Genomic DNA, 22,219 nt, shown 5'->3' on the forward strand with positions numbered 1-22,219 from the left:
TTCACCATAGCACTCTGTAATCTGTATCACCAGAAAAGAATTCCAGCACCAGTGGATCTGAGCCGTCTAAACAGAATCGAACGCCCGTGCGGTGGTAGGACAAGCACGTTGATGCGAGCGAGCGTGCATACATCCATGCGTGTCACAGTCGACAGCTTATAATTCTCCGAAACCTCACGTGCTAGCTAGCTGGCTGGCACGCTGCTGCCGCTAGCTGCATGCGTTCCTCGTTCTACTCGTATATATGTAGACACATGGACGCGCTACCTTCATCTCCGGCCACTCTCCCGTTTTCAATGTTGTCGATGATGTCGAACACGAGAGTAGCCGGGGCCTCTTCGGCCCTCCCGGCACATCGCCGGCAGGCGGCCAGTAGAGCTAGTGCCCACACCCTTCCTTCGGCTCCAGCTCTAGCACCGCCGCGGTTCGTGTCGAAGCCCCATTCGCACCAACACCGAGCCCGCCTCGCCTCCGCCCATGCTGCCGAGCACGAAGCATTCTTCTCTCGCGGCCGTCATCCTCCTCCCATGCCCATCGTGTGTTGTTCAGGTAAAGGAGCTTCTGGCAATGCTCTGAATTTCATTTTTCTTTCTATATGCTGTGAGAAATCACTAATCAGTCCTACATGAGCAATTTTAACATGCTTCCAACCATTGTATTTGGTAAGTTTTACACAGAAAAGGAAACAATTAAATTAGAAAGCACCAATAAATGGCAGTAGGACAAAGAACTTTATACTCTCTTTTTTCGAGAGCACACCAAAAGCATGCCTTATCTTTATAGAAGGTAAAACTTTATACTCCTACCATATGGAGAGCATGCCAGCATACGTCTCCTCTCCTACAGAAAATCACAAAATTATCCTCTTTCTGGTAGCGCGCATCCATAATATGATTTCGTTTGTTAGTTCGAATACTTGCAGACTGAGTATTACTCGGAAAAAAAAAACAAATTTCACCTACTTGCATGTGTGAGAGCAGAACCATCTAATTAACTGACGTGTGCCGTGGATCTTCTTTTCATCTAACAGCATATACGGACAAGAGTTCGGTAGGAGAAGATACAAACCTGCGAAACAAGGTATGAGCCTCACTTCTCAACCTCCTTTGCGATATGTTTTCGAGTCTGCTCTCATCATGTTGATGTCTCAACATTCAAATTAGGAACGGGAGGCTATAATAAAGAAACAGCTCCAGGATCCTGAACTGTCACCGTCTCCATACGACACGGCATGGGTGGCTATGGTGCCCCTGCGAGGTTTTCCTCAGACTCCATGCTTCCCTCAATGCGTCGACTGGATATTGCAAAACCAACGTGATGATGGATCTTGGGGTATCAGCGAACTCGTCTTTCCGACCAGCAAGTCTGTTCTCCTATCAACATTGGCGTGCGTTGTTGCCCTTAAAAAATGGGATGTTGGCGCAGAGCACATCAGAAGAGGTATGGAAAAATAGGCATTCCTTACTTGTTCATGTTGTTTTAATCTCTTCTACTTAGACGATATCAAATCTCTAACTGAGACAAGATGATGCATATTCTCATAACTATAATTATTTTTACAAGACAGGGCTACAATTTATTGGAAAAAATTTCTCCATCGCTATGGATGAGCGGACTTCTTATGCTCCTATAGGCTTCAATATTACTTTTCCTGGTATGGTTAGCCTAGCCATGGGAATGGGTTTGGAATTTCCTGTTAGACAAAATGATCTTGATGTGATTCTTCACATACAACAGATGGAATTGAAAAGGTTCGTCAAATGATTATCCTGGATTTGTTTCTTATCTCTTTATTCTTATGGAGATAACGCTGAAAAACATAACATGAAGCCAAAAATGGGCCATTGTTATTCATCTTATTTGATTTTTACCAATGAAAATAGCATTCAAAATCTCGGCATTACATGAGTAATATTCTGAAAATCCTTCTATATGTATTTGTACAGCTTCTCTGAGGATAAATCTTACGGGAGAGAAGCATACATGGCTTATGTTGCTGAAGGGATAGGAAACTTGCTGGACTGGAATGAAGTTATGAAGTTCCAAAGGAAGAATGGATCCTTGTTTAACTCTCCTTCCACTACCGCTGCTGCATTAATCTACTATTATGATGACAAAGCCCTCCAATACCTAAAGTCTCTCCTTAGTGCATTTGGTTGTGCAGGTAAGGCTGAGTACCTGACATGGCATAGTGAGGACTTTGTGAGTTGTAGACTACTGCTAAATACCTTACAAAATTAGTCTTCTGCAGCACCAACAGTCTACCCAATAAATGTTTCATGTCAGCTTTTAATGGTGGATTCTCTTGAAAAGATTGGTATATCTCGTCATTTTTCTAATGAGATAAAGAGCATCCTGGACGTGACACACAGGTAATTATCATGCGTAAGGGTTTGGTACGTATTTGTAGTAGCATGTCAACTTGACTATATTTAGTTTGCAGTCTGTGGTTACAGCGAGATGAGGAAATCATGCTGGATGTAGCAACATGTGCAATGGCGTTTCGTATTTTACGAATGAATGGATATGATGTTTCCTCTGGTATTTACCCACGATGGAATTCCCTGTGTTACTACCAGTTGCATATTTTGTCTCGATTTAAATTTTGAGTTTTAATTTGATGCAGGTGAGCTCTACCATGTTGCTGATGCCGCCAATTTTCATAATTCACTTCAAGGATATCTACATGATACAAAATCATTATTGGAACTATACAAGGCTTCAAATGCTAGCATATCAAAAACTGAAATGATCCTAGATAACATAGGTGCCTGGTCAGGCAGCTTATTGATGGAACAACTGTGTTCATATGGTGTGCAGAAAGTGCCAATCTTTGAGGAGGTGCTTGCACGGAAAAAAAAAATCCAGAATATAGTTGATCCTACATTGGATTTAGAATTCAGTTTTGACTGAAAGCTATGCTTCCATAATTTCAGGTGGAGTATGCTCTTAAGTTCCCCTTTTACGCCACAATGGAACGTCTAGAGCACAAGAGGAACATTGAAACTTTTGACATTCAGGGTTATCAGATGCTGAAGACAGAATACTTGTAAGATAGAATTCTTATTTTACAAAAATAACTTCTCTTAAAATCGTATTAATCTTAATGTTCTCTAACAATTTCAAACATGTTACATAAATAGGCCATGTCGTGTCAACAAAGACCTTCTTGCTTTGGCTATTGAAGATTTCACTTTTTCTCAGTTTATTTACCAGCGTGAACTCCTACATATTGAAAGGTAGTCTGCGTGTTATGCTCTTCTATGTTACTAGCACCTTCCTATGCTCTTTACTGTTATTACCTTATGAAATTTTGTCCCAACAGTTGGGTGCAAGGGAACAGGTTGGACCAACTGCGATTTGCACGACAAAGGCAGACGTATTGCTATCTCGCTGCTGCCGCTACCATATTCCCTCCAGAACTGTCTGATACTCGCATTTCATGGGTCAAAAATGCTATACTCACAACTATTGTTGATGACTTCTTTGATATTGGGGGATCAAAGGAAGAGCTAGAAAACCTCATAACATTAGTTGAGATGTACAGTTCCTTAACTTGGTCACTTTGTTTATTTTTTTGTTAAGTAGTTATTGTGTCTTGTGCAGCTGCTGATAAGTTTCCTTCCCTGCATTTGGTAATGGTTTGTATTAGGTGGGATGAGCACCAGAGACTTAAGTTTCACTCTGACAGAGTACAGATAGTATTCCGTGCTATCTATGCTACAGTAAATCAGCTTGCAGTGGTGGCTTCTGCAGCACAAAACCGTGATGTTAGGAAACACCTGATTGAAGTGGTGAGTTTCATCTATGACATCCTAATTCTGCATTCCATTGTGTTAAGTATTGCAAGTTGAAATTCATCTTTTGCGTGGATAATGAATTGAAATTCATCTGCAGTGGATATATACATTGAAGTCTATGATGACTGAAGCAGAATGGACTAGGGTCCAATATGTGCCAACAATTGATGAATACATGACAAATGCAAAATTTTCCTACGCATTGGGGCCTATCGTGCTCCCATCATTATATTTTTTAGGACAAGAGCTCTCGATGTGCGTTGTGGAAGATCAAGAGTACGATGAGTTATTCAGTCTAATGAGCACTTGTTGTCGTCTCCTGAATGACATCCAAGGCTTTGAGGTATTTTATCCTGTTTATGACAGAATGACCATGTAAATTCCATTCTAACACATGAAAAATTGTTATAGCTGTGTATAAATATAAGTTGTATGCTTTAACATACCACTTCATGTCAATTCGTCTTTCCAATACATGCAAATAGTTAGCGTTTTAGTACTACATATCCCATTTTTTAGTTAAAGGACTATAAGTTCTCACAAGTCACAACAATCCGTTCGTAGTCATCTATTTACAAAGATGTCATTTGGAAAAAATGTGAGAGGCTATAAAATTAAATTCCGCATTTACAGAAAAAAGTAATTCTACACTCCTTATTTAGTTATTTTCATTTATTTTGGCTAAAATTTTGCAGACAAAAAAGTGTTTACAATTTTCAAAGAAATATCACTTTGATAAGTTAAATCAAAGAACTCTGCTGAAATATATGGGTTCCCTTTGTCTAAATAAATTATTTGAGTCCTCGACAACACATATTTATTGAGTAAATGTTAGTTACTGGTTGATGTCTTGTTGTTTTTGACACTATTTTCGGCCTACTCCTGCAGAGGGAGGGCAAACAGGGAAAAGTGAATAGTGTTTCACTATATGTTCTTGACAGTGGTGGTTCTTTGTCCACGGAAGCGGCTAAGAAGGCAATACATGACTCTATAGCGTTGTGTCGGAGAGATTTGCTGAAGCTGGTTCTGATGGAAGATAGTGTTGTTCCTAGGCCCTGCAAGGAGCTGTTTTGGAAGATGTGCAAGATAAATCACTTATTCTACTCGCAGACTGATGGATATAGCTCACCAGAAGAAATGATCAGCACAGTGAACGCAGTTATCTATGAGCCTCTGAAATTGCAAATTAGCGATCCATCTTTGCTATTAAACCGGATAAGGATTTCGTAAATGAACATATGCTATCCTCAGAAGAAAAAATAAAAAGGGATCTGGTATACTATAAATACCATGTTTAATTATGTAGCGGGCACATGAACAAATATAAGCTAATTTAAACGGTTACATTGGGAAGTCTCATGAGGAACGGAGATCACTCTCTCCCGTGTAGTTCCGGTTTCTTGTGTAAAGGTCATCCGGATATCGACATTGTACTTATTAAAGGCATTTTTCTTTCTTAGTGCAAAGACAATGCTAGTGGTTTGGTTTCTACAGAAGTTTCAATATTGTGCTTATATGGATCTTACTTGTTTTCATGATCACTTATAAGTTCACAACTCTGCTATATCTTGTTCTTCGTTATTTTCACTTTTTCTCGAAGGATTTTCCGTATTTTTACTTCCATCTATATGGAGCAGAGGCAGTGGCACCATCCATATACATTGTGTCATGTTTTTCACTTATTTCTATAGCTTGAGTGGAATTAGTGTTGTCACCACAACCAATCTAGCTCCGCCAAACTATTTCTGTCAAGTTAGTAGCCTCACCATTGTCCTCCACACAGTTTGAGAAGAGCTGAAACCTAGGTAAGTTCAATGTGGAGGGTGAGCTGGAAATAGAGTTGTTAGGGCGTGCGCAGCAGTATGGTCTAAGAAAATACTAGGGTCGCCAAACAGGACATTAAGTACAATGATGAAGGGGCTGGTGATTGTATTGTTTTGCAGGTAGTGAAGTGAAAAGAAAAGAGAGGACACTAAGAACTTATACAATAATTAAAGCAAATCACAAGCGAAATATCAGTCAAAGGAGATAGATACCTTAAGCACAGATCCACCATATCCCGAATTTTCCATTAGTTGTCCTGAACTCCCAGACAAGAACCAATCTTGATTCACAAGGTGGGTATCATGATCCACTGCAATGATGTCTTGGGTTTGCTGGTTAAAAATCATGTTCCCTTGATCAAAAACATCAATGCTCGATGGATATTCAAATACTCCTGGGAGCGGTTCTTCTTATTCACCCAAACTGATCTCATCAGATACTTCAGGATAGAGCATCCTTGAATAACGTGGATTACTCTTGTATGATGAATGTGCCGATGGCAGTGAAGTATCAGAACCAGATATTGCAACATGTGATTCAGAAGACAGTTTCCGGTACGGCGATCCATTTGTTGATTCAAAGATCTGAAGTGGAGTTGGATGTTGACTGGTGGTTGCTGGTGATTCGATCCTATGTGATTCAGAAGACAGTTTCCCAAGTGCGCAAAAGCAGGATCCCGAGGACTTCACCAGCTTCTCCCCTAGACTAGTTTTTAGGTAGAGTTGTATGGCATGGTGTTGGTCCACTCGTGAACTTGTACATGTAACCTTCTTTAGTTGGATGTTGACTGGAGCCCACCATTTCCAGCCCAAAAGGTACTGAATAAGGTGACAGAACTACCGCACATATCCTTTCCAATGTAAAATGTCTGGAAAATTAGGAACTGTGACTTCAGAGAGTGCTGGTACTACATTAATATCTGACGAAAGATACCCAGAAACTTCTCCATTGCCAAACTGACTCGTTATTCATGTGTGGCTGACTGGCTGTGTGCATTACCCCTAGGATGATCTACTTCAGTCCATTAAAATGAATCTTCGGTCATATCCTTGGCTAATTGTAAGGTCCTATCTTCTGATTCAAATTTTAAGGAAATCAGTGAAGAAATAGTTTCCTGTTCTTGTTCAGTCATTATAACTTGAGCTTCTTATTTTCTTAGGTCACCAACTAGCGAGAATTTGTCTTCTGTGAATTTGCAAGCCAACATACAATTATTACTATAAACCCCAAATTCGTGAATCAATGAGGTCCTTAAATTGTGAATATGAAGCAGGTTATGCATCCTAGTAAACAAAAATCATATTAATTGAGAACCTGATATAATGATGTGAATTGCACATTGTTAATTGACTATTGATACTTCTATGAGACTGAGTAAACCCGAGATTATAATCACGAGGTAACAGGAACATGTGCAACACGATTTGCAGATTTAATCCCTTCTTAGACGTAAAAGATAAAAAGGAGAGAAGTATTCAAGAACTGAATTGAACAAAGCCCCAACTGTTACAGCAGTTTCCAGAACGAACATAATTGCAGGAATAGAACAACCAATAACTAATCTTCTTATTTGAGGGAGGGGGGGACTAATCCAGAAAGGAATCAGAAAAATAAAGTTGCAAAATAAATAACTTGATGTGGATTATGCATAGCTGTTACAGAATTAGTTGAATCGATGTTGCTACTTGTTTCTCCAGAGACTTGAATCGAAGAAGAAAACGGATTAGACTTTTCAGCAAAGATGTAAGACTAGGATCATTTCAGGGGCTAAGAGTGCCAAGTACTTCAATTCGTTGTATCCTCTGTGCAAATGGGAGGTAGGCAGGGGCCACAGGGCTACGGTTCTGGAGGGGGGCCTGAATTGGATAGTGTATCTAGAGTTATTTAAATGGGGGGCCACATGGAGTTATGTCCTGTGTAGTAAGAGATATTCTAGAACCTACCAGATAACCACCCTGAAAGCACCCAGCGTTAAGTTCCTTCGAAATTCTGTAAGCTTTACAGGGCTGAAGAACATAGATATGCATGCTGCCGTGCTGGATTACTACTACGGTAAATGGATAGAGAGCTTTATACATGCTTAACAGCTGCTAGTTTGGTCTGTCCGAAACATGAATGTGAATTAACCTATTATACTCAGTTAGCGAGTTGTAAGAAAATCATGACACAGCGTTAGCTTTAGCAGTCTGCTGAGTGCTAACCGTGTGGATGAAGCAATATTCCATACAAGAATCCAAACAATGAGATTGCGATCAAGGAGCATCCTTTAAAGCTGCCACGGTGTCTCTTTCTAAATTACCTATCCAAAACTATGCATCTCATTTTTTGTAAAAAACAAAATGGACAGCTGAAATACGGCGCTTCAATTAATCATGCTTTGGAGTTCTGACCTGGTGCAGGCCGAATCTAAAAGCACCGAGAGACAAGTTCATAATGTAGCTTGCTAAAAGGTCTTACACTAGTGAACCGGGGAAGTAGCTTGTTTTATTGAACTTGAAGGGAATAAAGTTGAAACCAAGTTTTCAGCATGTTTCACCTTACCTGATGTACCTTCAGTCTTCAGGTGCCATAGTAACAACTGCACTGTAAGATGAGAAATTAAACAGCCAGGAGCGTCAGGGTGATGTCTGAAAACAAATAACCGACATCATGTTCACAACGAACTATGCTGTTACAACCTGTAATCCCTTCCTAACAAACAAAATGAAAGAGTCAGCATAACAAAGTAGCACCACAGAAAGATAAGCGAAACGTAGCAGCCATTATGGGGTCCCTAAACTGCTTTCTAACTGCAGATATTTTGATCCATAGCAAATTGCATTATTTTAAATAAGAAACAACATGCTTCAGACACTAACAGGCATTAAAATAAATATCATTCCTTCAGTATACAATTACCACACACAAAAAACATTTGTTTAGTACACTAATCCCCCAAAAAAATAAAAAATCTGCAACTTAACCATGGAATTCAGGTATACACCAATGTCTTACACTTGAAAATACAATATGGAAAATGTTACATTCTGGAAAGCACTGCAAACATCATTACCACAGAACCAAGAACTAATGATACCATTACTCTCGCTAACTCCATTTATCCATTTGTCCACAAGCCTGAATCCCTGGGCCTTTGCGGCAGAAAGGATAGAATCCTCGTCAACACGACGCTGGATGTAGCAAAGAATAAGAACTGCCCCCGAATCACCATTGGCCTTGTCAGAAATCAGTTCCCTAGCAGTCTTGAAGAGAGGAAGTATGGCATCAGGATTGTAGGTCACATCAGTGCCAATAATACAATCAAAACCTGCACCATTGCCAGAAAGCTCCTTCACTGCCTTCATATTGTCTTCATTGCCCCAAAGAAGCTTTCTGATCAAAACTCTGTCAAGAAATTCAGCCTCCAAATTAGAGGAAGTATTCTGCCTAAGAAGATCGAGCGATTCTTCATCCCCATCAGTAGCTACAATAAACTGAGCAAAACTGGCAGCAACCATTGAGCAGATGCCAGCTGAGCCACAGCCTATCTCCAACACCCTTCTGCCAGCAACTATGGAAGGATTCTCTGCTAGAAGACTGCACATGAACTGAGCTGATTCCCAGAGCATTAGGCCAGTTAATTTGCAGGTGTGTTGGTATTCTTTCGCGAGAACTTTTATTTTGAAGTCATGGCCCTTTGCTTTAATCCTAACGATTTGCGCCTACATGTAATTAGAAAAAATTTGTTCAGTTTTCACAAAAATTAGCAGTATTATAAGTTTACATCAAACATAAACGGGAAAACAAGTCATGATACGTGGACGAAAGATAGTCAAGTCAGCTTAGAAGTACTATGGCGTTGTTCTTAATCAGAATTTAACTGATATCTAACTGTAAATACAGTGAATATTATGTTCATATAAATAAAGATCAGACCAGTGGCAACCAACAACTGCAGCTGACAGAATCTACTGCCAAGTGCCAACCATTGGGTTGCAAACTAAAGCTACAGATCAACGAGGATAGGCAACAGTTTTGTTCTTCTATTCTTCCGGTTGGGACGGATAGGAAAGGGGTTCACAAACTAATGATCTTAAACCAGCAAATCAGAGTAAACAGAAATTACCATAGTGCCCTTGTTTTTGATGGTGCAGGGAATAAAGCCAAAGAAAATCTTTTTTTTGTCACATGCTGGTTATGTAGGGTCAGCCAAACCAAAAAATTGGTGTTAACCAAGTGGTTGGCCATTGTTTCGATTGAAGCCAATTATTTGGCATGCTCATGGCTTCACCTCTCTAGTACAATTTTACGCCCACGGTTGGCTAGATGTGGGCGATGGAAACCTGCGCCAATATTTTGGCTCGCCCGTGCGTTGGCGGGTCTACCCTGGGCAAAAACCAAACAGACCCCTAGTGCCAATTAATGACTATCAAACACAATAAACTATTTTTCTTCCTTGGGTAACAGCTTCATAGTTGACTCATTTTATCTTACATTTCTTACTTCAAATGGGTAACTAAAAACACCAACGTTACCTCATCAAGATAGCGCGATATTCCAAACATATTGCTAAAATCCACAGAAAGATCAATTTCTTCACTATCGCTCTTCTGAGATGTCTCAACAGCTAGCTTATCCTCCTTTCCTTCACAAGTATGGTGGCCGTGCTGATTATTTGGACTTAGAGAACCAGCTGGGTTAAGGGTAAACGTAGCTTGGATCCAATTCCTAAGTAAAATTGACAAACATTTAAGCATTTCAAGCATTTGTACATAAAAAATCAATAATCAAGGAAGATATGTAAAAGGAATGTAATAGATGTGCGAAAAGTCGTAATGGCACATGAGCTTCAGTGATCCTGCCAGGTGGAGCGACTTTAAGCCGTTGGTTCTGGCAATCTAGCCATCCACCTATCCGTATCATCTGCTGTACTGACTGAATTTGAGTAGCGTATCTAGGGAAATATATGAGCATCGTTGGTGTATTTCCTGCCACGCGCATTTAATATGTACCACGTGTATAGCCACTGTGCCGACACCGCATACTTGATGTGTCTCCAAATTTTCAACGCGTACTGTGCTCCCCTCTGCACTGTACTCCTAGCTGCCTGGGGTCTGTAGCGTGAGGAAGGATAGGTGTGCTATTGTATAGTGAAGCTGGAAATGATAGTATATTATCCCAAGTTCCCAACACGTGACGTCTTCCTCCTCTCTTTTAGGCTTTTAGCCATTGCCTTCTCGCAGAGAAAATTGCAAAAACCAGTAAATCTTGAGGTCATTGGTGCAATACCAGCGACTTAAATATTTTGTTGCACAAACTAGTGACACTAGGGTAATTGGTTGCAAGAAGCTCTAGTTAACAGATTGTGCAATTAAACAATATGCTTGCACAGAGGATTAGAACGGCTATTAGATGGGCAGGCTCCAAACATTTCCCCATGGCCACTAAGGAATTAACCGTGTTCAATCAAATATTTTCGGAGGTGCTCCAAATTAAAACCTGTCTCCAATAATTTGGAGGCGGTTAGCCCGTCGGCAAAAAAAGAATTTTTGGAGGCGGTGGAAAATACCCCCCCGGGTCGATTGAGAGGCAGTCAGAAAATGCGCCCGCCTGGAGGTTTTTTCTTTGGAGGAGGCCTCAAATAAAAAACGCATCCGGGTACTTGCTTAAAATATAGCATGACTTGATGTTCAAATAAAAACCGGGTTCGAGTCTTGATTTAATCTACCTACAACGACTAGTTGTAATTCAACTATCTGACAAAATTCGGAAATCCGGAAACAACGACTCTAAATTCGGAAAAACCGGGTTCACTTGCCAAGGCCACATCCATGTCACTTATAAGGTGGGCTCTCATTGCCCAATACAGTGCTAAGCTGTATGAACAGATCATTATAGCTCATAGCTCATGCCAAACAATTAGCTCTAGATTTACTGGTTTGTGCAATAAAATATTTGAATCACTGGTTTGTGCAACAACAACCTCAAGAGTTGCTTGTTTGCGAAATTTTCTCCTTCTCGCACGAGGACCATCGTCTTCCCGCTCAAGGATCTCTTTCAGTCACGCCTTCCCTCCCTCTGATCTGTTGCCTAGTGTGCGGAACTGCGGACGAGTTCTGGTTCGCACATTTGTAGTTCGACGAGCTAGGAAAAGGAGGACGATCGGCTCAACCGCAAACCTGACGCATATTTGGACCAGATTTGCGTCGCCGCAAACAGCCCGGTCACTTTGCGCCGCCCCGCTCGGAGCGGAGCAGGGCTCAGACGGATTTTCAGTCACAGCGGACGCGAACGGTCGCTTAGCGTCCGTTTGGGTCGCCCCCGTTGAAGATGCTTTTAGGGTATGTGTTTCTAGTGTTAGTGTGATGTTCAGTATCAGCAATGGGTTTTATCATTATCGTGAGCACTCTTGTGTAAGCAAATTGATAAATCAAGTTAAATTTGAGTGTGCCCATTTCTATCTTGCACCCTGTATTGAAGCCAAGAGCCTGGCTTGCTGACAGAAGTGTATACTCTATTTTGTTGACCGGTCAGCTTTCCTTTTACTGGTTCTGCATGCACAACATAGTATATGAGCTGTCATCACCCCACTCTGCATCCTCTATATCTGCCGCACACCATTACTGCGCAGCCAGGCTCTCCTTGTCCATCTCCTCGCCTTCACTGCCTCCTCGGTGCGTGTTTCTCTGGCACAATTGACTTGAAGGCACCGCACCGCCCACCAAACTACTGAACCACACACTGTAGTCCAATACGAACAGCTCGTATACAGGCTTTTTTCAAGCGTGCGTATTCCTTGCGATTTTTTTCTGGCACAGCCAGCAACATAGAAACAGACGAATCACAGGGCACCAGCTGGCGGGTGCACTGGCGCCCGTGTGCACGGAATCCCCGTCCATAGATGTGCAACAAGTTTATAAGTCCTCATTAAACTTCTATTTCTTTTTATAAAATCGTACAGAAAAAGTATCATTATTTAAAAGTGATCATGTAATTAAGTTATTGTTGCTTCGATCAATATCAAGTTATGCAGCACATAGGAGATAAAAACATATAAATAAACCCTTACCTGTTCATAACCAAGTCCAATGAACGGTTCTCAACCTTTTTGTTGTGTACACAAATTTCCTCAAGAGTAAATCCACATTTTGAGAACAAATCCACCAGGTATTCATTTGAAAAGTAGTATGCACGCTGCAGAGCATCAACATTTGGAGAATAAGTCAACTATATTTTAGCAAATATGTGTGGTGCATGAAATATATATATTACTGTGATTTTGTGAAATTTTGTGAACTTCTATTACAAAATATGTTTATCTGTAATCCACTCACCGTGCCATCACCTCTGACATAAAAGTTCTCACTTATTTGCTGGCCTTTGGACATAAGCCTTTCCTACAAAAATTTACAAGATAATAAGATACCTACCTAAATGCATAATGACTTCAGTCTTCAAAAGATGCTACATGAGTGCATTAGTTATCCTATATCTTGTGTATCATGATCACTTAATGGAAGACATAGGTAAAATAGGCAAGTAGCATACTGGGATACCTCAATGAGAAATGAAAAGACCAAGTGCACATTCATACATAATAGCAAGGAAAACAGACACAAGGAGGCAATTTATGTGTTTAAAACATGTTGCTAAAAAGAAAAATAATACTGCTTAGAATAATATGGAGCTAGACAGAGGGGACTTTTCTGTCCTATCTAATAAAGCAAAACATTCCTATTCAATACATAACTATATACTAAGACATAAACGTACTCAGCCAAGTCTGTAGAGGCCATAAAATGACAGTCATAATTTTAGAAATTTTCTCAAAAAGCATAAGAAGTGCGAACCTGAGCAAGGTCGCCGAATGCATAGTCCCGAAAGAGCACACGGCCACCATGCTGATACATAATAAATAGTTCAGTTTCCTAGATCAGTACTCACAACATCTGAGAAATGAAAACTTAAGGTCTCGTAGTTGGAAGTGAAAGAAGTACTTACTTTGAGGATATTTCTGATGTTCTGCAGAACTAAAGGCATTTTATCTGGTGCAACTGCAGAGAGCATAAAGATCTACTTAATATGTTAGTTGTACGCTCACAGGTCTGACAACAAATGTGAACAGACACTAAAATGATTGCGGAAATAGACATGTCAATGTGTAATCAGAGTATAACACGTTACCATTGTCACAATGTCAACAGAGGAAGGTTCCACGTGCTCTGTTAGTTGTTCGGATGTAATATCACATGCAAATGCATTAACCCGGTCAGGTCTGAAGTCCTTGTGTTTCTGCATGTATGATTCAACCAATTTCGACATCAATGGGATGAAACTGAGCAGATGAACAAATGATTCAGCTATCACAGAGATAAACAACTACCTTAACTAGGTCAACAGCTCTGGAAGAGAAGTCACAGGCATGAACATATATATCTGGATAGGTAGACAGCAACGGAAATATTGTATTTCCAGCTCCACAGCCAACCTATATTGAACTTTACACCAGTCATACTCATATTATGCAAGCAAGAGAAAAACAAGAAAATAAGCTAGATGCAGATATGTGGCTATCTGCACTGGCACTGTGGATTTAGATAACAGTGTCTGCACCTCCAAGACCACCAAATTTCCCCCATCTTGGGCTTGGAAGTACTTTCCCCATTCTTTATCCAAGTAGTGTCGATCCTTGAAGAACTATACAAATCGAAGAGCACAAATCAAATGCATGAAAAATTAAATCTAAAAAAGGAGACACTCTTGCAACAGAAGTTTATAACAAATGGAAGCTGCATGTTTGATCAAGAGCCAAAAAATCCACACTGGATCATTAGGTGTAATGCTCAGTAAGAGCTATGACAAGGTTCCTTTTTACAGCAACTATCAACAAAGAGTACAGAGCAATTTCAACAGGGATGGCATTCTGTGTACAGGGAAAGCAAACTGAAGTAGTGAAGTACCTAACCCACGACCGGTAAACATGGCATAACTATAAGAAATCACAGGGAAATAGTTTGAGTGCTTTGCGCTTCTGCTACACCCCAGGTTCCACATCTCTGTCCGAGTTAGTACGCTATGTTGTACATTTCTGGGTAAAGCATATATGAACTGTGCACTATCTGCTTGCACACTCTACTGACAATGATGGACATGTAACGCCCCTCATGTACATCCTGATTCAGTAACCAAACACCCTGGCTGCAGCATAGACTCGCAAAATCCCGTGCTACCAAATCGTACTAATATTTCACTTCACAAAAAAGGGGGGCTAGAATCGCAACCTTGTCCTCGTGGCGCTTGTAGAAGATGTCCCAGTACCTCCGCGCGTCCCTCTCGTACTTCTCTGCATCGGCAAAAAAACAATCTATGGAAATCAACGGCGGAACAGCACAGAGAAGGGGGGTTGGCTAGTTTGAGCTCGCGGCCGACCTTTCCAGAACGGCGTGACGGGCCTCCCGGAAGAATTTTTCGAGGAAGAAGAGATCTGTGGGGTGATGTGCTGCTCGCCGGCGGCCATGGCGGAGTCAAGCTCAGGCCTCAGTTTCGAATCGGCCGGAGGCTGCGACGAGAGGAGACGGAGGCGCTTTGGTTTCGAGGTCGAGGGTTTCGTCTTTGGAGCAGCGTCTGTGTGGTCGGGCCGAAATGAGGGGAACTCCTGCCTGAAGCCTTCTAACAGAAGAGCGGCCCAATAATATCCGAAAAAGCTTTTCATTTTTCAAAATTTGTTTTTCCAAATATGAAAATTTTCAAAATTTATACATTGTTTAAATCTTCCATAGTTTAATTATTTTTTTACATTGGAACATTTTTTAGTTTGGACATTCTTCAAGCTGAATTTTTTAGAGCAAAAACCAAAAAAAGAAAATAAGAAAAAATAGAAAACCCGGCAAAAAGAGGAACAAAAACCACACAAAACCAAACAGGAAAGAAAGAATAGAAAAACTGGAACACAAACACCAAACTACACTAATAGGCTGGCCCAAAACGAAAATGGGGGTGTGTGGCGCCTAGTAGGCACCGACTAGCGCGGTATAAGAATTACCCGACTCGAAAGAGTCAAAAGACCAGGCAAACGTTATAAAAGACTGGACTTAAAGAAGGTGCTCCTAACGTGCCAAGCGTTGTTATTTTCCTTTTTGCACTACTAGAAATACGACTATAAATGGATGGTTTACTTGTGGCACACCAACTTTTGGTGCGCCACTCCTATTACCCGTAGCACGCCAAAAAAGAAGGTGAGCCACTAGTATGGCCTCACCTGTGGCGCACTATCTAAAACAATGTGCCATAGGTAAGTTTGGACAGAGGTGGCCACGGTGCACCCACATACTAGTGTGCACACCCTATTCGAGTTCCGCGATCTAGTCGTCGGGGCGGTTCCACGATCCAGCAGCCCGTGGGAGCCTATCGTTTGATCTCTACGACCAGGATTGAAGACGCTATCGGTTGTCAAGCGAGCCGCGCCACGTGCGACCATGTGGGCACGCGTCTTAATGGGTCCATCTCCCTTTGTTGTTGGGCTCATGCGGGCCAGGCCCCGGGGCTACTGCCGGTGTAGTGGCACCGAGGGTACCACGGTCCACATGCTGTTGGGCCCTCGTGGTGACCCATCAACAAATGACAAAGAGCTTACCGCTCCGCGAAGAGGAGACACCTCGCGAGAAACCCTCCGCGGGGGGTGTAACGGCCCCGGATAGCACCCTATTAGATTTGCTTGTTCTTTTTCTTTTGTGCATCATCATGCATCATGCATCATCTCATCCATGTTTTACAAAATAAAATTATTTTATAAACCCTAACTATTTTGAGTTTTCTTCTCTCATATGGTTTTTATAATAAAACCTTTCCCCTGTATCTTTTTCTTTTAAAGCAAAACCCTAAAAGCAAAAGTGTCAAAACAAATAAAATATTTTAAATGTTTTCTTTCAAAATTAGTTTGAATTCTGGTTTGGATTCAATTTGCAAAACAGGTTTCAAAAGGAAAAGATTTGCAAAATAAAAACTCTAAAACCTCCCCTACGCTCCCTCTCTCTCTCTGCAGCCCAGCTCCAGCCCACCCCGGCGGCCCATCCTCTCTTCTCTCCTCCTTGGCCCGATACCTCTTCACGCAGGAGAAACAGCATCCTTCCTCCTCGTCACGTTGGACAACGACAGGTCCTCCTTCCCACCTCCATGCCATGTGCGTGACCCCGAGGTCCCCCGCCACCGGCCCGGCTCTCACACTGCCCTCCTTATCTCCTCGCGGCTGGACCACGCCTCCCTCTCCAGTCCTCTCTATTCCTTTTCTTCCCCTCCACGAAAGAAACCAGGAGGAGAAACCCCATCCCGTACGCCACCACCACCAGTTCACCGGCGCCCCACTGTCTCCGACCACCCCGAGCCGCGCCACCACCACCAATCGATGCGCTTCGTCGTCCTCTACCTCCCTCTGCAAGGAATCGTCCGAGGGCGCCCTAAATCGCCGCCGCCGACCTCGTTCCCCATCAGCACCGGCGGCCAATTTCTCCGTCTCCGGCCGCCTCCGTCCTCCCCCGGCCATCCTGAGCACACCTACGTGATGCAGGTGAGCGGGCGCATCTCCCAGACCTCCTTCCGCTCCTCCTACCTCTCTGGAACGTCTCCCCGACGGTGACCCCGTCGTTTTCCCCGCAGATGCCGCCGTCCACGCCATCTCCGGCGACCTCCAGGTGCCGGCGCCGCCCTCCTCAGATCCGCGCCGACGAGGCGGTTCCAACGCGCCCGGCCTCGCGACCTGGGACGCCTCCTAGCGCTGGCGAGTTTCCGCGCCATGCCGCGGTGACCGCCCTCGCCGCGACGCGCACGACGTCGAGCACCTGGCGTGCATCCGCGGATGCTTCGCCACGCTGGCAACCACCTCAGCACCCTGACCCCACGCGTCAGCCGCAGTGGCTAGCTCTTCCGTGGGTAAGAAAACCCCCCAGATCTAGATCTCGTCAGTTTTGCACCGAGACCCCCGCGGCTCTTTCCTTATCAACCCGCAACCCCTGCCCTCCGAACCTTTTACGGAAACCCCCCGCAGGTTCTGGTCCACCCGCAGCCCAGTCAGCTGCCTCGTCAGCCTTCCTGGACCCGCGCGTCAGTGACCCAGGGTTCATCCCCCCTCGGTGAGAAACGCCCCAGGCTTTCCTGTTTTTCTGAAAATTTCATATATGTGTCAAATCTTGCATAAATCATATCTTTTAAACCGTATTACGAAATAAAATGTGTTATATATGAAAGTTGTTCAGAAATTTGCAAGGAATATGAATATGCCATCCATTCATCTGTTTGCATCTCGCATCATGTCGTCCGTTGATAGTTATGCATGTTCACCTAACATATATGCGGAGTATTTCGGAACACCGACTAGGTTTCCCCGCTCCGTTTAATATTGAAGTAGCTCACCCTTTCCTTGTCTTGCCATGCTAATCAACATTTAATATTGCCGGTAGAAAAATAACGTGAACCTAATAATTGTTTGTCCGGGGTTTCGACTCCGATTAGATTGGATAAGTGCATCGCATCATATGTGCCATGTCATGCATATCATCTTGAGCATGCCGGTTCTTTATCCGTAGTTATAAGATTTGCATGCGTTGTGTGTTCCAGCATTTGCTTCTTCCCGGATAGGATCACGAAGTGGTGTTGTGAGATACGACAAGCTCTCTACAGCTTTTCACAGGCGAGCCCTCTCTCTTCACCTACTTTACTCTCTCCCTCGCACTGCTATCCTTATGTTGCGATTCTTTATCGAGTCACGTGTCCTATTCCACTTGTTTACCATAATAATCCTATATGTATCATTCCTTACCCATAGCCGTTGCTTGATGTTTGAGCCTTGCGAGTCGTAGGCGTGTTTAGGCTCTGTTGTTTATCTCGATCCGTTATCGGGATATGTTGGGTTGTTGGGAGGATATCACATGCTATATCGGTTGATGGAGATATTCATGCTTTACTTAATTGTTAACAACTAAAATTGTAAGCGAGAGGCATACTGTGAGCCCCTTTGCGAAAGCATCGGAACTTTGACTTGCTAATGTCCCCTAGGACCCGAGTTCTTGTTATCTGTTCCGAGATTGAGCGCTCTACCCATGCGTGGGGATTCACTGGGACCCCCTCACCCATTACCTTTTCTCAAGTCTGTTGAAAAGGGGGCCACAACCTTGGTTTTATTTGGCGCATGCATGTTTATATACTTGTTGCCTTCGGGTGTTTACTTCTGTTGCCTTCGGGTGGTTTATTTCAGTATCGCACTCGCATAATTGCTAGACGACTTATCTAGTGCTTGGCCGTTAGTGCCCGCCTAGACGCATACGCAACCTCTGGGTCCGTCTCGGAGTATGGCCGAACTTCGTCACGGGTAGCTTAGTTGGGTGGCCCCCCTAGACTTTCTTGTTGAACTGGGAACGGTCTTGTTGTGAGACATCGCCTGTAAGAAGCGGGTCGAGCATGCGTATGGTTACATTTGGGCAACCCCTGCAGGGTGTACATCTTATCGATAAGCCGTGTCCGTGGTTATGGACGACTTGGAATTGTATAGCTTGATCATAGAACAACTTACACCGTTATCTTCTTGCTAATAATCTGATAATAACTTGCGTAGTAATATAGCCTTACTACAACCGTTACCCAATAAAACCTGTCCACCGTTGAGTGCCTTTTACATTGCCTCTTCGCAATTGTTGAAGGGGATATGTGTAATCGGGTCAGGTTATGTTTGTGTAGTATTTTATCTGTTACCTTATGCGCTCTCTCACCTTCTCTGATTAGACGAATGTTGTAGAGTGTCTCTATAGGTTTTTAGTGCTTGCGCTGCCGCTTAACTCCACCATATTGCCTATGACGTTCCTCTTGCGTCCTCTAAGTCCCCTGCGTGCCTCAAGTACAAAGGACGACTGGTTGACGAATGCTTATACGTCTTGAAGTCTTGTTAAGTGCGAACCCGTACTTATTGCTGCTTCTACGGGATATAACCGGGCAGGTATGAAGATATGTTCGATGAAGACGATGTTAGCAAGGTTACCCTTCCGGCTTGGCCTGGGCAGGGTTATGGACGCCACTGGTTATCTTCAGCACTCTTAGCCCAATTTGTATCTTGTCCGTACTCGGACGCATTCGATCTTCTGTATGATTCGGATCTTTGTATTGTATATTTGTTTCTTGACTCGTTGGAGTTGTTGTTGTAATATATGTATCTTGTGGGCTCTATTGTAATCCTGTTGTAAGGTTACCGCTCGTGTTAATTCCTATGGCATCACGTGTGTGATTCGTCGCGCACGTCGTGTCGGAGGGCGTCTCTGAATCGATATCGTGCGGATTTTGGCGGGATCGCTGGAATCCTCATGGTACCGGTTCCGGGGCGTCACAAGTTGGTATCAGAGCATCAGGTTTACGATACCCCACTAGTCCAGCCTGTAGGATAACCTTGCCAACGGACGTTGTGTCTAGTGTCAAACTATTTTCTAAAATTCGTTGGATAGATCTGATCAGCTCTATTTTTCTCCTTATCTATATTCCTTCTCCTCTTACCTATGCGAGTTTTGGGTCTTCTCTCTTATCTGAGTTTCTCTGAGTCTTAGGTTCCGACGTGGGTTGGACGATCTATGCCTTAACCTAATAGGACCGATCCTTGAAGACCTTCCGACCAAAGAACATTACCGGCGGCTACCTCTGTCTGCTCCGTTGACGTTACTTTTGGTTCTGCGATCCTTCTTCAACTCCTTGTTCTTTGGTTCCGTCGAATCTTCGCTGACAATGCTTGTCGATATCGTCAATCGAGTTCAGGAGCTGTTACACGACTCTCCTATTCATGTGCAGAGTAATACTTTGAGTGCGGGATGGGCTGATCACCATACCGACTACTCTTATTATTCGCTCTTGTTACCTGAATTGGTGGATCCGTGTGACTGTTACTCCTTCCTTTGTTTCTCCGGAGCCATCATCGTCACCGGAACAACGACTTCTTGTTAGTGGTGTCGCCGATCAACATGGAGCAAGAATTCTTGTTAGTGGTGTCGAGGAGATCGACACGTCGCCAGAAGATCCGATAGTTCACCTCTCTCCCCCGTACCTTGAGGTGGAACCTCGGGGCGAGGTTCCTTGTTAGTGGTGTCGATTGTAACGGCCCCGGATAGCACCCTATTAGATTTGCTTGTTCTTTTTCTTTTGTGCATCATCATGCATCATGCATCATCTCATCCATGTTTTACAAAATAAAATTATTTTATAAACCCTAACTATTTTGAGTTTTCTTCTCTCATATGGTTTTTATAATAAAACCTTTCCCCTGTATCTTTTTCTTTTAAATCAAAACCCTAAAAGCAAAAGTGTCAAAACAAATAAAATATTTTAAATGTTTTCTTTCAAAATTAGTTTGAATTCTGGTTTGGATTCAATTTGCAAAACAGGTTTCAAAAGGAAAAGATTTGCAAAATAAAAACTCTAAAACCTCCCCTACGCTCCCTCTCTCTCTCTGCAGCCCAGCTCCAGCCCACCCCGGCAGCCCATCCTCTCTTCTCTCCTCCTTGGCCCGATACCTCTTCACGCAGGAGAAACAACATCCTTCCTCCTCGTCACGTTGGACAACGACAGGTCCTCCTTCCCACCTCCATGCCATGTGCGTGACCACGAGGTCCCCCGCCACCAGCCTGGCTCTCACCTGCCCTCCTTATCTCCTCGCGCTGGACCACGCCTCCCTCTCCACGCCTCTCTATTCCTTTTCTTCCCCTCCACGAAAGAAACCAGGAGGAGAAACCCCATCCCGTACGCCACCACCACCAGTTCACCGGCGCCCCACTGTCTCCGACCACCCCGAGCCGCGCCACCACCACCAATCGATGCGCTTCGTCGTCCTCTACCTCCCTCTCGCAAGGAATCGTCCGAGGGCGCCCTAAATCGCCGCCGCCGACCTCGTTCCCCATCGGCACCGGCGGCCAATTTCTCCGTCTCCGGCCGCCTCCGTCCTCCCCGGCCATCCCGAGCACACCTACGTGATGCGGGTGAGCGAGCGCATCTCCCGGACCTCCTTCCGCTCCTCCTACCTCTGCGGAACGTCTCCCCGACGGTGACCCCGTCGTTTTCCCCGCGGATGCCGCCGTCCACGCCATCTCCGGCGACCTCCGGTGCCGGCGCCGCCCTCCTCGGATCCGCGCCGACGAGGCGGTTCCAACGCGCCCGGCCTCGCGACTCCGGGACGCCTCCTAGCGGCGGCGAGTTTCCGCGCCATGCCGCGGTGACCGCCCTCGCCGCGACGCGCACGACGTCGAGCACCTGGCGTGCATCCGCGGATGCTTCGCCACGCTGGCAACCACCTCAGCACCCTGACCCCACGCGTCAGCCGCAGTGGCTAGCTCTTCCGTGGGTAAGAAAACCCCCCAGATCTAGATCTCGTCAGTTTTGCACCGAGACCCCTGCAGCTCTTTCCTTATCAACCCGCAACCCCTGCCCCCTGAACCTTTTCTGGAAAACCCCCCGCAGGTTCTGGTCCACCCGCAGCCCAGTCAGCTGCCTCGTCAGCCTTCCTGGACCCGTGCGTCAGTGACCCAGGGTTCATCCCCCCTCGGTGAGAAACGCCCCAGGCTTTCCTGTTTTTCTGAAAATTGCATATATGTGTCAAA

The 22,219-nt window shown here is 43.9% G+C and overlaps 2 protein-coding genes across 2 annotated transcripts in view; one reads left to right on the top strand and one right to left on the bottom strand.

Moving 5' to 3' along the window:
* Window positions 1–5,030, top strand: part of LOC124694643 (ent-kaur-16-ene synthase, chloroplastic-like) — an 8,336-nt gene extending 3,306 nt beyond the window's left edge. The window contains exons 3-14 of the mRNA XM_047227609.1: window positions 1,164–1,440; window positions 1,568–1,751; window positions 1,947–2,164; window positions 2,252–2,372; window positions 2,444–2,541; window positions 2,627–2,841; window positions 2,937–3,049; window positions 3,144–3,239; window positions 3,326–3,541; window positions 3,653–3,794; window positions 3,898–4,143; window positions 4,689–5,030. Of these exons, the coding sequence (XP_047083565.1) occupies window positions 1,164–1,440; window positions 1,568–1,751; window positions 1,947–2,164; window positions 2,252–2,372; window positions 2,444–2,541; window positions 2,627–2,841; window positions 2,937–3,049; window positions 3,144–3,239; window positions 3,326–3,541; window positions 3,653–3,794; window positions 3,898–4,143; window positions 4,689–5,030 (2,268 nt within the window). The remainder of the gene's footprint in view (window positions 1–1,163; window positions 1,441–1,567; window positions 1,752–1,946; window positions 2,165–2,251; window positions 2,373–2,443; window positions 2,542–2,626; window positions 2,842–2,936; window positions 3,050–3,143; window positions 3,240–3,325; window positions 3,542–3,652; window positions 3,795–3,897; window positions 4,144–4,688) is intronic.
* A 3,436-nt stretch (window positions 5,031–8,466) lies between these two features.
* Window positions 8,467–15,207, bottom strand: LOC124701418. The gene is made up of 11 exons (XM_047233465.1): window positions 15,033–15,207; window positions 14,885–14,946; window positions 14,217–14,300; window positions 13,987–14,091; window positions 13,788–13,895; window positions 13,605–13,676; window positions 13,454–13,504; window positions 12,938–13,000; window positions 12,673–12,797; window positions 10,139–10,331; window positions 8,467–9,325 (listed from the first exon to the last, which is right to left on the bottom strand). Exons 1-11 carry the CDS (start codon window positions 15,118–15,120, stop codon window positions 8,615–8,617), a joined length of 1,662 nt encoding a protein of 553 aa, XP_047089421.1. The 5' UTR covers window positions 15,121–15,207; the 3' UTR covers window positions 8,467–8,614.
* Window positions 15,208–22,219: the final 7,012 nt, after the last annotated feature.

This window comes from Lolium rigidum, chromosome 3 (genome assembly GCF_022539505.1).
Source record: "Lolium rigidum isolate FL_2022 chromosome 3, APGP_CSIRO_Lrig_0.1, whole genome shotgun sequence".
NCBI classification, from domain to species: Eukaryota; Viridiplantae; Streptophyta; class Magnoliopsida; order Poales; family Poaceae; genus Lolium; species Lolium rigidum.